A 13653-nucleotide genomic window follows, 5' to 3' on the forward strand; every position below is an offset into this window, starting at 1 on the left:
CCCACCAGTTTTAGACGTTATAATCCAGAAGTTACATTTTTACATTTTTTATCTTTCTTCTCATGTTCTGTCCAAATAATGCCAGTGATAAGTCAGCAATGGGGAAAATAAATTTTGAAAGATCACATTGAAAAAAAAAAAACAAACATACCCTCCCCAAAGAAAACAAAACAACAAAAAAAAAACCAAACCACCACTTTTTAAAAGATCTCAGAAAGAGAAGAAAGTTTTCTCACTGTAATTAAAGGACCTAGAAGACAGCAACACATGTATGACCAAGTGTCTTTCCTACAAGAGACACAGGGACTTTCATCAAAGAGAGATCTGAGGCGCTGACAAAAGCCAGCAGGCCAATGATAGCAAATTATAGCTGAATACAGGACAGCTTTCAAATGTGCATTTTCCCAGGAACCAAAACTGTATTTACCATATCATGAGTCTCCTGCCAGCTGTCACTCAGGAATGGCTGTGACAAGAAACCAGCCAGCCTTTCCCACTGACACTTAGCCAGCAGAGATACTGCCTTGCTGGCCCAGACACTCCTATTCAGAAGCACTCCTGATGCTACGGAGCCCAGTGCCCATATGACTGACAAGAACAAAGCTCTTGTCTTTTGACTTTCTTCTCTGCCCATAACAGTAGCCTGTGCAGCTCAATTAACACCTGCAGACTTTATTCTGCTTGCTGAAGAAGTGGATTTCTTACTCTCAGTTTGATTTTTACACGACTATGTAACAAGTAACAAGACTATGAGATTCAGGGGTTCAACACTGGCTAATATTCTTTTCTGACAAATGCTTTTTTGTACATATACACTCTACAGCTCCTAAGAGCAGCAAAATAGAATCTTCTGCCAAGGTTTCTGCCATTTGTTTATTCTGGAGATGCTGATTAGCATGTGATTCTCCATCACTGCTGAGAGGTTTCATTCAGTTTACCTTCTTTGGTAAAAACAAATACAATGTCCTTGGCACTAGCACTGGGCTTAGGGAGAGAAAGAATGGGCATGCAAAAAGAAAAAAAAGTAAGAAACACAGAAACAAAACTTTCCATTTTGGGTATGCGTTTCAAAGAAGTCAACTCAATTTTCAGGTTTTTGCTTTCTTTTGTCTCACCAAAAGCACTGGACTCTGGACATGAGCTTACTGGCTTCCACCTTACTTCTGATGTGATACTTTGTGCAACATATCACTGTCTAAACAAGACAGTCAGACAAATGTTTTTCTTTTTGTCCATTCTCTTCCTCACTTTTTCCTGGTTTTTCCATATATGTATTTTTCTCTCCATTCTCATATTTCTTCTCACATTTCATTTGCAACATTTCCTTCACACCTTCAGGCAATTCTGCAAGACTCTGGTGTGTATATATACAGCAAAAACTAAACTCATTATACAGGCACACAGAACACCTGGAGGACAGCACATCTTTGTGCCATGGCAGACTACATCCTGGGCCACTTGCAGTAAGGGGTGAAGGGACACAACTTGCAAACAAACAAACAGCTGCTCTTCTGGCTTTGGCAAGAACTCACTCATCACACGTACATATGCATCACATGGAAATACACATGCATATTTATATGTACAGGTATATAAATACCTCAGTGTTACATCCTAGATACATGAAGTTGTGAGATTCAGAGATGCTCAAATACTTGTAGTTTGCCTACAAATACACACAGTTTATTAAAAGTCATGTTTGTATTATGGCCTGTTTAGGAGACTGGTTGCCAGAGTCCCTTAGGAGCAACTCTCAGTCCAAACAGTTAAATCCAGCTGGTGGCCAGTCACAGGTGGGGTTCCCCAGTGCCCAGTACTGAGGCCAGCCCTGTTTAATGTCTTTATCAATGATCTGGACAAGGGGATCAAGGGCACCATCAGTAAGTTTGCAGATGACACCAAATTGGGTGGGAGTGTTGATCTGCTGGAGGGCAGGAAGGCTCTGCAGAGGGATCTGGACAGGCTGGATCCATGGGCTGAGGCAGTGGTATGAGGTTCCAAGCAGTAAAAAGGTCCTGCCCTTGGATCAACAGCAATCCCAGGCATCACTACAGGCTGGGGACAGAGTGGTTAGAAAGTGGCCCTGTGCAAAAGGACCTGGGAGTGCCATCTGACAGCAGCTGAACACGAGCCAGCTGTGCCCAGGTGGCCAAGAAGGCCAATGGCATCCTGGCCTGTGCCAGCAATGGTGTGGCCAGCAGGACCAAGGCACAGACCAGGGCACCACCTTGGCCCTGCTGAGGTCACACCTCAAATCCTGTGCTCAGTTCTGGGCCACTCAGGACAAGAGAGACATTGAGGTGCTGAATTGTGTCCAGAGAAGGGCAATGGAGCTGCGAAAGGGCCTGGAGCATTAGTCTGACACAGAGCTGCTGAGGGAACTGGGGGTATTTAGTCTGGAGAAAAGGAAGCTCTGGGGGACTTTATTGCTCTCTACAACTACCTGAAAGGATGTTGTAGCAAGGTGGGGGTTGGTTTCTTTGCCCACATGGCAAGCAATAGGTCAAGAGGAAACGGCCTCAAGTTACACCAGGGGAGGCTTAAGAATACTCTTATGGATACTAGGAAAAATTCCTAACTGGAACAGTGGTCAAGGATTGGAACAGGATGCCTGGAGAAGTGGTTGAATCACCATCTCTGGAAGTATTTGAAAGACATATTTGTGGTGCTTAGGGACATAGTTTAGTGTTAAGGGCTGCAATCTTTAAAGTGTTTTCCTACTTAGTTAGAACAGAATTACAGAATTGTTTAAGAAGACAAAAAAAAAATACAGACTTTATTTAGTAGTACAGAGGAGGAGGATGGAGAACCCAATGAATTACTCACCAGAAAGAGGATCTTTGCCAATCATTAAAACATTTGGTAAATTCATTACAATCAGCTGCTGAAGGACCTCCTAAACAAAAGAGAACAACAGACAAAGTTCAGTGTGAAGGAATCCAAATCAATTCCACCACAAAGAATACAAAGCTCCATCAGTTACAAAGCTTTTAACATACTGCTAGGTCAGAGGTCACAAGAGGAAGCCCCACTTGAGAGAGGAATCACTATTTGAAGATAGCATCAGGTTGCAGAGCTAACACAGACTAATCACTTTCTTTTAACAATGGCTAATATGGAACTTAAAGGGTCCCATGGCACTAATCAGGATAAATGCATGACCATGCCAGGCACACCAATCATTCATGCCTTTACCCCAGGCATGACCTGTATTCATCTGATGTGCAACATACAGCTGCTGCCATGGTTCAGGGCATATAAATGCAGCTGGTTCAAACATACCTAAGCCACTCTGTGAAGTCTGAGTAACTCAAATAATTGGTCACATTATTTCATGGGTCTGAAAATTTAAGGATGGGCTGGGGAAGTGGGTGTAGGGAAAAGCACTCGACCAGGCATCTGGCACTGCCCAGAGAAGCTGGATATAAAGTTCTAGATTTATTTGCATTGTTTTTAATCAGGAGTAAAACAGAATTAAATTATGTTCATTACATAATTAAGGGTCATTTTATTTTGGGGGAGATGACAGAAGGGAGATGTACATCAGGTTGAACATCTGAATGAGCATCTGTCTGAAGCTGCTCTGAAATCACAGAATGGTTTAAGGGGGAAGAAAGGCTATAAGCCCTGGGGCAGGTACAACATCTGAAGTTGCTCAAATAAATACATTGCAAAGGGGATTCTGTACAGTAATACAACCAGCCATGCAGCCCAGAAACGAAGAGCAGAGCAGTACAGTTGTCACCTTTGACTTGCAGTTTCCAGCACCCCCACTTGTGATGATCTGGATAAAACATTTTGCAGGTGGGTTTTTAGTTCACATAAAAAGATGGGGAGGAAAACAGTTGTATGACTGAACCACTGTGCTGAGATTTAGGAAACAAAAGTTCACAGATACAATTCAACCAAATGTTTGGCAGGTGCCTTTTTCCGGCTTGTCTCCACTTCCCAGACTACCCCCAGGCCACTGGAAGGGCACAGCATTGATACTTGCAAAGCATTCAGACCAGGGGAAAAAGCACCACAGTGCAGCAAAGTAACACACTTCCTGAAACAATCACCCATTCACCCTGACACTTCCCCTCCCAGCTACCCATTGTTATTTCTCTGCTTTTAAAGTTATACCACAGGAGCAAAATTAAGCCTGATTGAAGGAGGAAATAATTTAGAGAGCCTGCAGCCTTTGATAAGCAATCAGAGTGCATATTTAAAAAAATGTTTTGGACAGAACACATTTCATTTTTTTTCTTCTGATCCATACCAAAACACATTTCTTGTTGGATAAAGTAGAAATATCTGTGTCACAGCTAATAGGATTTCTGGAGCTGTTAAGGAAAAAGATTCTATAGTCCTTTATGTAATGTGAAGCTTGGCTACTGCAGACCAAACACTGGCTGACTCATTAGCCAAATACATTTTCTATTTTGGGCATTTGAGACACATTAAACAAAGTTTGTTTACTGTAACAGGTGCAAAATCTATTGGATGTAAGAGCACATGGCTGGACTGCAACATGTGCTATGACAACACAGCACGGCACTGAGGCTTTAAACAAAAAAAAAAAATCAGACTTTGCATATACTGAAGTATTGAGCTTTAACCAGCAATTTCCATGGCAAAAAAGAGGAGAAAGAATTCTGCTTCCAGTCACCCAGCACGTGGAGCAGCACTGAGGCAGGAATGCATAAGGAATTCGCGTTGTCTTTGTGTAACCATCAGATCTGTAGCTTTTTAACTGGCAGACACTAAAGACATTGCTGCTAACCTTTATGCTGTCAACATTCCCATGAGCTCCTCCTGCAAAATTATTTGAGTATACCACCCAACACAACCATGACTGAACTCTCTCATAATTGTCTGAGCTCAGTATCTTCTGGCAAGAATCTGACAGTCACTGAATAGAAGCTGAAATGGCCCCAAGCCTGGAAGAGTGAAAGATTCTGATTGTTGCAAGACATGACACTCTGACCCGTTTATTTTTAAAGTAAAATAATTAAACAGATAATTATCTGTATTATTCTAAAAGCTTTTGCCTTCAGATTAGTGCTTGTGATGATAACACCTGACTTACAGTGCAGCTCACCAGCAGAGCTCAACACTTTATACAGGAAGGTCAATGCCCCTGCTGCCTATTTTCAAGCTCAGGAAAGCAAGTCAGAGAAACAGAGTTACTTCAGTTTAATAAATTATCATCTGCGAACCAATGTACCAGTGAACCATCCACTCACACAATCACAAGCACGAGATAAAACATGCCAAGGGAAAGCTCCACACTGATGAATTTAACTCAGATTTTGTCCAGATTGAAACCCCAGAAAGTCAGTGAAGCTCAGCTGACACTCAGTGACTGACAAAGATGATGTGACCACATGTCAGATTGATTGCCCAAGATCCCACATCTGGAAATAGAACTAACATCCTCCTCACCTAAAAGCACATCAGGAATTCTTCAACTTCTATAATTTATCAATGTTTTCTTGTTTTCCTTCTCTGAAGCAGTAATAACACAGATTATCACACAATAAAAACATTTTACACAAGTAAAACGCTGTGCCTCAGCCTGGCCTCTCAGCTCCCCTCAGATCTTATAATTCCTCCTTGAAGACCCCATGAATTCAAACTCTGGCTTCAGGCAGGGAGCTGGGCTGTTTCCAGCCTGTGAGCTGGCACTAAGAGTCAAAGGGCCCTGTGGACCCAACCATCTCCCAGGGTACAGCTACCCTGGCCATTGGCTTAACCTGGACAAAAAAAGAAACAGTAGATAAAATGGCCCATTCCCCCACAGGGGCAGCAAGCTGTATTATTGTATTAGATATAAATGTTATGCTTGAAATCAAACACAGCTGTAAGACTGCAGCAGAGGCACAAATGGTGTGTGCAAATCCTTCTGCCTCAGGCAACCAGCATGGCTAGGGGCAACACATCCAGGCAGGAGCTGCTGGAGAGGGAAGCAGGGTTTTCAAACATTTCAAATAGCCTACAGCAATCCAGAGCACCCTGGAGAGCAACTGTACAAGCAAAAAGTCTAATTCCTCCACTGAGAGGCCTTGTAATCATTTTTACAGCACAACTAAAGCTTGGTTAAAACGGTAAAGGTTACAACAACACATGGTAAAAATGTCCCAGATCATTAAAACCATTAGAAACTGAGTTGCCAGGTTTACAGCTTAACCAACTCAGAAGCCAGCTACTGCAAGTCAGCAACCACCTCCCTCAGACTACGGTTTGTGAGAAAATAATGTTGGTATCAGAAGGGTTTTTTAGGGAATCTAAACAAAGCCCTGTCAGTGCTCAGTGCAGTGCCTGTAGGTTTCCGAAATGCTCCTCACCCAAAGAACAGGATATTTTAAGCTTGAGGAGATTTGTCCAATGTCTTTTGACAGCAGTAACGGTTGCAAGAATGGAGACTTCTAGGTAGTACATCCAACACCACGATCACAAAATATAAGGATCAGCAGCCAAGTCTTACACTTCTTGAGCCAGGCACTCAAACTCTGTAGATAAAGCCCACAAAGGTTTGAGCAATCAGTTACATGGCCTTGTATTGCCAGGGAGGGCTTCTCAAGGAAGGTCACACTGTGTGCTCAGACCTCGACTGCGGTGTTTGCTCACAGAGACATGGAGCCTGAAGCTGACTGGGACAATTGTGGTGCCCCAGGAACAAGAGGGACACTGCCTAAGCCACAGGTAAGCTTTGCTGGAAGCATCTAGGACTGGTACACCAAGAAATATCAGTGAGTTACCTAGAAATCCTAAGGTTAAACAAATATTAATGCTCTGTTTCTCTCAGCAGCCTTCTGGTGTCTAAGCCCCTGCTATGAACTTGCCTGACATTTGCAAGCTCTTTGCAATCACTTTTTTAAAAAGAAGCTTAAGACAAAATAAAGCCAAAATTCCTCCACATTGATTCAGACAGTCAAGGGCCTTAGGAAAAATCAAGACACATACAAGATTAAGGATAAAATTCTAAGCACCAAATTAAGCATTTAGGCTTACTAAATTGCATGAATAAACACATTCATTCTCTCCATCTGAAAGTTTCTAATCATTCCTGGAGTGCTGAGGCATATTCTGCATCCTCTTCTTATCCCTCCAAGATCACCCACACCGGATGTTTGCTCTTTGTCTCAGATCCTCAGCAGAGATGCAGAGCTTCCACTGCCTCGCAGTCTCCATGGTCACATATCAACATTCTATTTACCTGTAACAGGCTAAGTGGGCCTCTTGTAATTTTGTAGGAACAAAGTCTCCTTGGCCCATACTGTACTTCAATATATATTTGCTTCTTAAAAATACACATGCAACAACAGCATGGAATAAAATGGTCTTAAGGTATTATTCTTGGATGCACTTTTTTAGTCCCAATTTAAGTGTGCCAACAGCTCTTGCAATGAATGAATTGCTAGGAAAGGAGTAGGTAAAATTGTCCTTTCCATGGCTGAGAGACCCAGCAAACACAAGCTTTACAAAAAAACCTTTCCCTGCATTACCATACAGCACAGCATTAATGTAGAGTAACTACTAGTTTCTCATGCAGAATTAAATTAACCTCTGCCTGAATCCTAAACAAGAAGCAGTACTAAATAAATTATGTAAGGAGAGAGGCAGTCTAACAGTCATTGTAATTCAATGCTCAAGCCAAGCAATTCCATTTAAGTATATTGCTTAGCTATAAAACGCTAATTGCCCAGCTGACTGGGAGCCAAATGGTGCTTTCCTATTTAAAATGCCCATGAGGAAAAACCATCATCAGCTTTATTTATACCAGCAAAAGCAAACAGTACCTAGCCAGGGAATCTGGCTTACATTTTATCTGCAACTCAGGCCAACAGGGGAGGAAAGAAGAGTCCTATCTGTGCAGCACAGGCAACACCTTACTCTGATAACCTCAGTATGGATCTGATCTCACAAACATCCTTGGAGTGGGAAATGTTTGGTGAAGCACTCAATCCTCAGAGAAGGTCTCAGCAGGAATCAGTGGCCATCTGCACCAGCCCAAAGCCCCCTAGCAGCAGGATGGGGTGCCAGCTTTGCCCCTATACATTTTAAGGGCCTTTGGATGCTGCCACAAAGGCTGGGAGCTGCATTTCCCAGGCAAAGTGCACTCCAAGGGACAATCAAACCTAAATTTTTTTCTGGAATCAGAATTCTAAGGAAGAACAAACATGCTAATGAACAAGCTTTAAAATAAACACATTTTAAACAGCAATTTGTGACACAAGGGTTGCTTTTTAAGTTGTTTTTTTTCAAAGTTCCCAGTTTTGTATTAAAATAATAATGAAAAGCTATTTTCAGCCTACAAAGACATTATATTTTAGACAAAAAATATATTTGTCTTCCAACAGATGTAAGCTTCATAAAGTTTGGGGGGGTTGCTGTAATTATCTGAGGAGTTATTAATGGTGACAGAGAAATCACAGCAAGATTCTGTGAGCTGTATGGCAGGGTCTTACAAAAGATTAGACAAGATGAAACAAGTTGTTGCCAGAAATTACAAGGAAGTGAAACACAAATGGTTTATTGACATGTTTTTCATGTACATCTTACCATGCAAGCAGGCCTGATGACACCATGTATGTATGTGACTCAGTATTGTTTCCCTGCCAACACATTATATACATGACAAAATTTGATTAAGAACTTTGCTCATCTCTGCAACAATTGTATTCGTTATGTGATGGACTAGAGGATTAGCTGTCTTTAAATGGATTTTTTTTTCCTTCTGAAAACCAGCAAATTACAAAGCACATTTCTAAAGACCCTTCAAGTGGAAACCCAAAAGCCACTAAAATAACTGTGGCCTCATCTGCTGAAAATAATCTGTTCTGACAATTGTAGACTGGAATCTCAGTGGGAGGGAATGTGAAGGAATCATACCTAGTCTTAATTGTGCTCAGTCTGTGCAGGGTGCAGACAGCCAACTAAATGACAAAACTGTTATCAGTGTGTAAGTACACCATGTAAGAACAGATTTTATTTTTAAAAATTACACATATGAGATTTGGATGGCATATAATAGACTATCACATAAAACCTCTCAAAATACTCAGAAGGACCCAGGCATAACCATGCACCCTATTCATTGCTCAGGTTTTGTTATTTGTATTCAGGTGGTGCAGAGGTCCCATCCAGGAGTAAAATCTCATCCACTGGAGCTGTACAAACAGTGAAGCATCCCTGGAACAAAGAACTTGTTATATATACCCAAGTTCAGTAAACTACTAACAAGTTGGGGGGGGAAAGTAACAAGCAATGGAGGAAGGAAATGAAAATAAGATTCTGTGGCTATAATATGATTCACCATGTACATTCTCACTGCTTTATGAACTGGCTGGAGGGAACTACATCTCTCCAAATATCAGAGGGCATGGGAAGCAAAACAAGTCCTGATAAACACATTTTGCTTTAAGATGAAATTGTTCACAATGCACATTGTTCACATCACAAAAAAATCTGTGTACTTAAATAAAGGTACTTTTATAGGACACAGTTTTACTTCTATTTTAGTGGAATAAATAATGGACAGACTAACACACATCAGTCACACAAATTTTATTTTTTTAATCACTCTAAATACAAAAGTGTACATTTACTTCTGAACAATGGCATGTATAGCAGTGGATTTTTTATCCTAGTTTCACTAACTCCAGGTTGAATAATCTCTGTTAATAAAACATACAGCCCTGTGGTTGTGGCTAGTGGCAATATTGATTTGACCCAGAGAGTAGAAAATCCAATTGTGGAGCACTGTGTTTTCCTGCTTTTATTGCCAACAGCACCTTTGACTAATTTATCTACTTTTGCTGCAAATAAACAACCTATTTGATTTATCCTCAACTTCTCTTTTCAAATTATGTGCCAGTGAGTACACATGTTTGTAATAGTGTCCTGACAAATTACTCTTGACTTGTATTTTATTTCATCTTAGATTTGTCCTGAGGTGGTTTATGCAGTAACAGGGAGTATGCAATGTTCTGTGTTAAAGGCTTGTCACTTGACATTACAAATCTAACCAGCTAAAATGCAACCCATCTGTTGAACACACTTCCAGCTAATCTACAGTGGTCTCTAAGGACCAAATTCACCTTAACACAGTAAAAAACCACCATAGGCCATCAGAATAGACTTAAAGCACCACTAAATTCCCTGAAACTCAGCACCCAGCACACACTCGTTTTAAAAGGAAGTCAGTTTTCCCCATACACTGGACATATTTTATTGGGATAATCAAAAAGTTTCACATCAAACTCTAAAACTGAGCAACTGTATTTAAGCTTAACACTGAAGCCTGATACCAAAACACAAACACATTAGCCATGCAGAGCTCTGAGGTACAAACTCTGCTCCACTGCCCTTGATCACTGGAGTGAAAACAATTATATTATAATAGAGCTTGTTATCAAGCCACAAACACCAACACAATTAAAGCTTCTCTAAGGAAGACTATGTGTAAGATCTGTTTTTTGCCATTTCTCCTATTACAAGCATTTCTCCTATTACATTTTGCCATTTCTCCTATCACAAGCATTTCTAAATCTTGGGAGGCTTATGTGTTTATATAAAACATACACAGCAAACACCTAACTGGGCACATGATACCAGTTCACATAAAATACACTGGATTTCCTAACGCAATTGCTATATGCCACGAAGAAGACCAAACTTATTCAACCCAAGGCAACAATATGGCAAGTTGTGAGGCTTACTTAAGAGAGGTTCAGAACTAAAGATCTGTATTGCAACTTCAACACTGCAGTGGGGGTCCAGGCTTTGAAAATGTGCCAAGACTCTAAAGAAGCAGGCAACCACCAGACTGACAATTATGACACAACTCCTGAAAAAGCAGCAGTCAAAAGTAAAGGAAATAAGGAGTCAAAGATGGGAAGATGTAGGAATACTAGCTACACATTATAGCAATCATACTTTCCCAAAGATAAATAATGAGCAGGAGCTAGGTAGCACAAACGTATACTTTTTGTAATTTATTAGTACGAATATTGCTTTAAAAAGAATGTGTTTTCTTGGGGAAAACCCTAAAACAAACTGTTACTCCTGTGAGGGCACAGGGGCATGTGTAACAGGAATAATTTTGATGTTTCTCTAGTAAAAACATTGAAAAGCCAAATCAAAGCTGAAATTTAAATATGAAAACAAATCTGTCAAACTAGAAAAAATTAATAAAGCAGAGAGGGGACAAAAATGGGATAATTTCATGATTTCTAGTATTATGAAAAACATTTTAGTAGCAAACAGAAGGCCTAACAGATGCAAACAACTATAATGTGAATGTATGAGTCAAATTTCATCAGTGACTAAGGGTAATAGAAGCAAAACTAACATCAAAGTTGACTGTTACCAATCTGAAAATCTTATGTCCTGTTTGAAGCAGGAACTCATGAAAAACCTTTGATCTACCTCTTAGTCACCAAACAAAACAAGCTGCTTTACCCTGCCACTCTTACTAATGCTGGTAACATCCCACTGTCTCAGCCGTCTTGCCTGCCATGGGGTCAGAGCTCACAGAGAAAAATATTTCTGTTAGCAAAAGGCTCCATGCCTTGCCTTCACTACATCCAAACATCCTCAGAGCTGCTCAAATATAAGGCAGTTAAAGGCTCAGAAACAAGCACAAACATGCTTGGTCTTCCCAGGATAATGCTCCCTTGAACAAACAAGATTTAATTAACATTACACTGGTAAACCATTTTCAGAGACACAAATGGGTAGCACTGGAGCAACACAGAAAATGACACCTAGAAATTGACAAACTGCAAATACATGGACAGTATTCACAAAGTGATGACCAACAGGAATTTTATGGAATAAACATTTAGGTTATTGCTAAGATCACTTTGAAATGCATGAAAATCTTTGTCTCCAACTCAGGAAACTCAGTGTTTCCGGAACAATTTTTTTTCTTCCAGTGAAGAAAATGGTTGTGACAGCGCCTGAAGAATACCTGTCAGAGAACTGAGCAACTGGTGTGACAGCACTTGTCCTACTTTTTCCACCGAGCATGTTTATAAATATGAAGGGAAAAAAAATCAATTAAGTTTAAATTAAACCGACTAATTTCCAAAAGCTAATTTAAAGATTTTTAACCATGAGTCTCCACACAAGCTTGAAACTTGTGCTTGGGCAGCTTACATGCAACCTAGTATTGGACAACAAACTAATGTTTCAGGAAGCATGCACACAGTCACTGTGCCATCATTTATTACCTAACTGCAACAGAGAGTGCAGCCTGGGCAAGAGGGGTCCATGAGGCATTTGCAGGTGACCATGCAAAAACCCATGTAGGATTTACAGAAGAGGGAAGTTTCCAGCTGGTCTGAAGAGGAGAGGGTACAGGGAACAAGCTGTTCTACACTACAAGGATGCCTGATCCAACAGTATGGTGCTATGGGTCAAATGAGGTGACTGGGGAAGGTTTTTTGGGAAGGTCTGTAAGTTGAAACAAAAGAGTCCATAATTGCTAAACATCTGATTATGTCAGGTGCTTTCTGCTACAACCGCCTGATGGTCTCTTGTAGGCAAACTGCCATTACCAACCAGTTACCAAGGGCACTAAAAACTTCAGTACCATTAATGCAGAGTGGAGTCCTTGCAGTTCAGGCATGCCCCCCTCTCAAATACTCCTAAAAAACCTCTAACAGGTATTATTGCAGGTTAATGTTATAAGCTTTCCAACTACTCTAATGCAGAATTTATATCCAGCACATCATTACTTCAGTGTATCACTGCATTATCACTATCATTTAATTTACCCAATATTAACAAGTTCAACAAGGTGCTTTGCCACTGCAGTAATAGTCTCAATTTTTTTAAGTTAAGGGAGAAGCTTCAAGGCAGGTCAGATGGGTCTCCCATGCACAAACGTACAGTGGTGTTTCTCTTTATAGCTAGCAGATTGCCCCAGGCAGGGAACACGCAGAGAATTTTCAAGACCGTCAACACTTCTTGCACTGTACAGGTGCAGAAGCTGCAATAAATTTCACATGACTTTTTCAAGGTAACCCACGCACCCTTTGGAAGGAAAACACTCCCAACATTTACTGTGATAATCAATTTTACCATTAGCACTGAGTTGCAATAGAAGAAACAGAATAAAAGAAATACAAGAGAAATAGAATAGAATAATAGAAGAGATAAAGGAGGAAAAGGAAGATTACCACGGAATCTAGCAGTGAATAAAACCAAAGGGAAGGAAAGGAAGCCATGTCCTCAAAATAGCCACTGGGCTCTCATCGTTCCCTTTCTAGATTTTCTATGTTCATTTGTTTTCAAAGGCAAACAACCTTTCCATCTGGAAAGTTTCTGCGTCCCCCTCGGAGGGGGGCACGGTACCTACGCAGAGGAAACACAGTTATTTGCAGTTGTCACTGGGCTATTCACGGAGTTTGCTGCCAGCAATTCGCACCTCGGCCAAGCCAGGTCAGGCGCAAAGCAGAGGCAATGGCCGGGTCGAGCGCAGCCTCCCTGACTGACCCACCGTGCTGCCAGCGGGGAGGTGACAGGGGCTCGTCCTCAGTCCCAGCCCACCGAGACCCCTCGCTGGCATTGATCCCTTCGTAAACTGCCAGCCTGGAGCTGCCAGGGTAAAAATCGGTGATGCTTCAGGATGCTGAGTGCCCAGCGTCCACCCGAAGCAAG

At 41.2% G+C, this 13653-nt stretch overlaps 1 protein-coding gene across 3 annotated transcripts in view; it reads right to left on the bottom strand.

The window, feature by feature from the left end:
* CCDC88C (coiled-coil domain containing 88C) overlaps positions 1 to 13653 on the bottom strand; it is a 95837-nt gene that overhangs the window by 55059 nt on the left and 27125 nt on the right. For all 3 annotated transcript variants that reach the window (XM_059474065.1, XM_059474064.1, XM_059474063.1), the window contains exon 4: positions 2827 to 2896. In XM_059474065.1, coding sequence (XP_059330048.1) covers positions 2827 to 2896 — 70 coding nt within the window. The remainder of the gene's footprint in view (positions 1 to 2826; positions 2897 to 13653) is intronic.

This window comes from Ammospiza nelsoni, chromosome 6 (genome assembly GCF_027579445.1).
Source record: "Ammospiza nelsoni isolate bAmmNel1 chromosome 6, bAmmNel1.pri, whole genome shotgun sequence".
NCBI classification, from domain to species: domain Eukaryota; kingdom Metazoa; phylum Chordata; class Aves; order Passeriformes; family Passerellidae; genus Ammospiza; species Ammospiza nelsoni.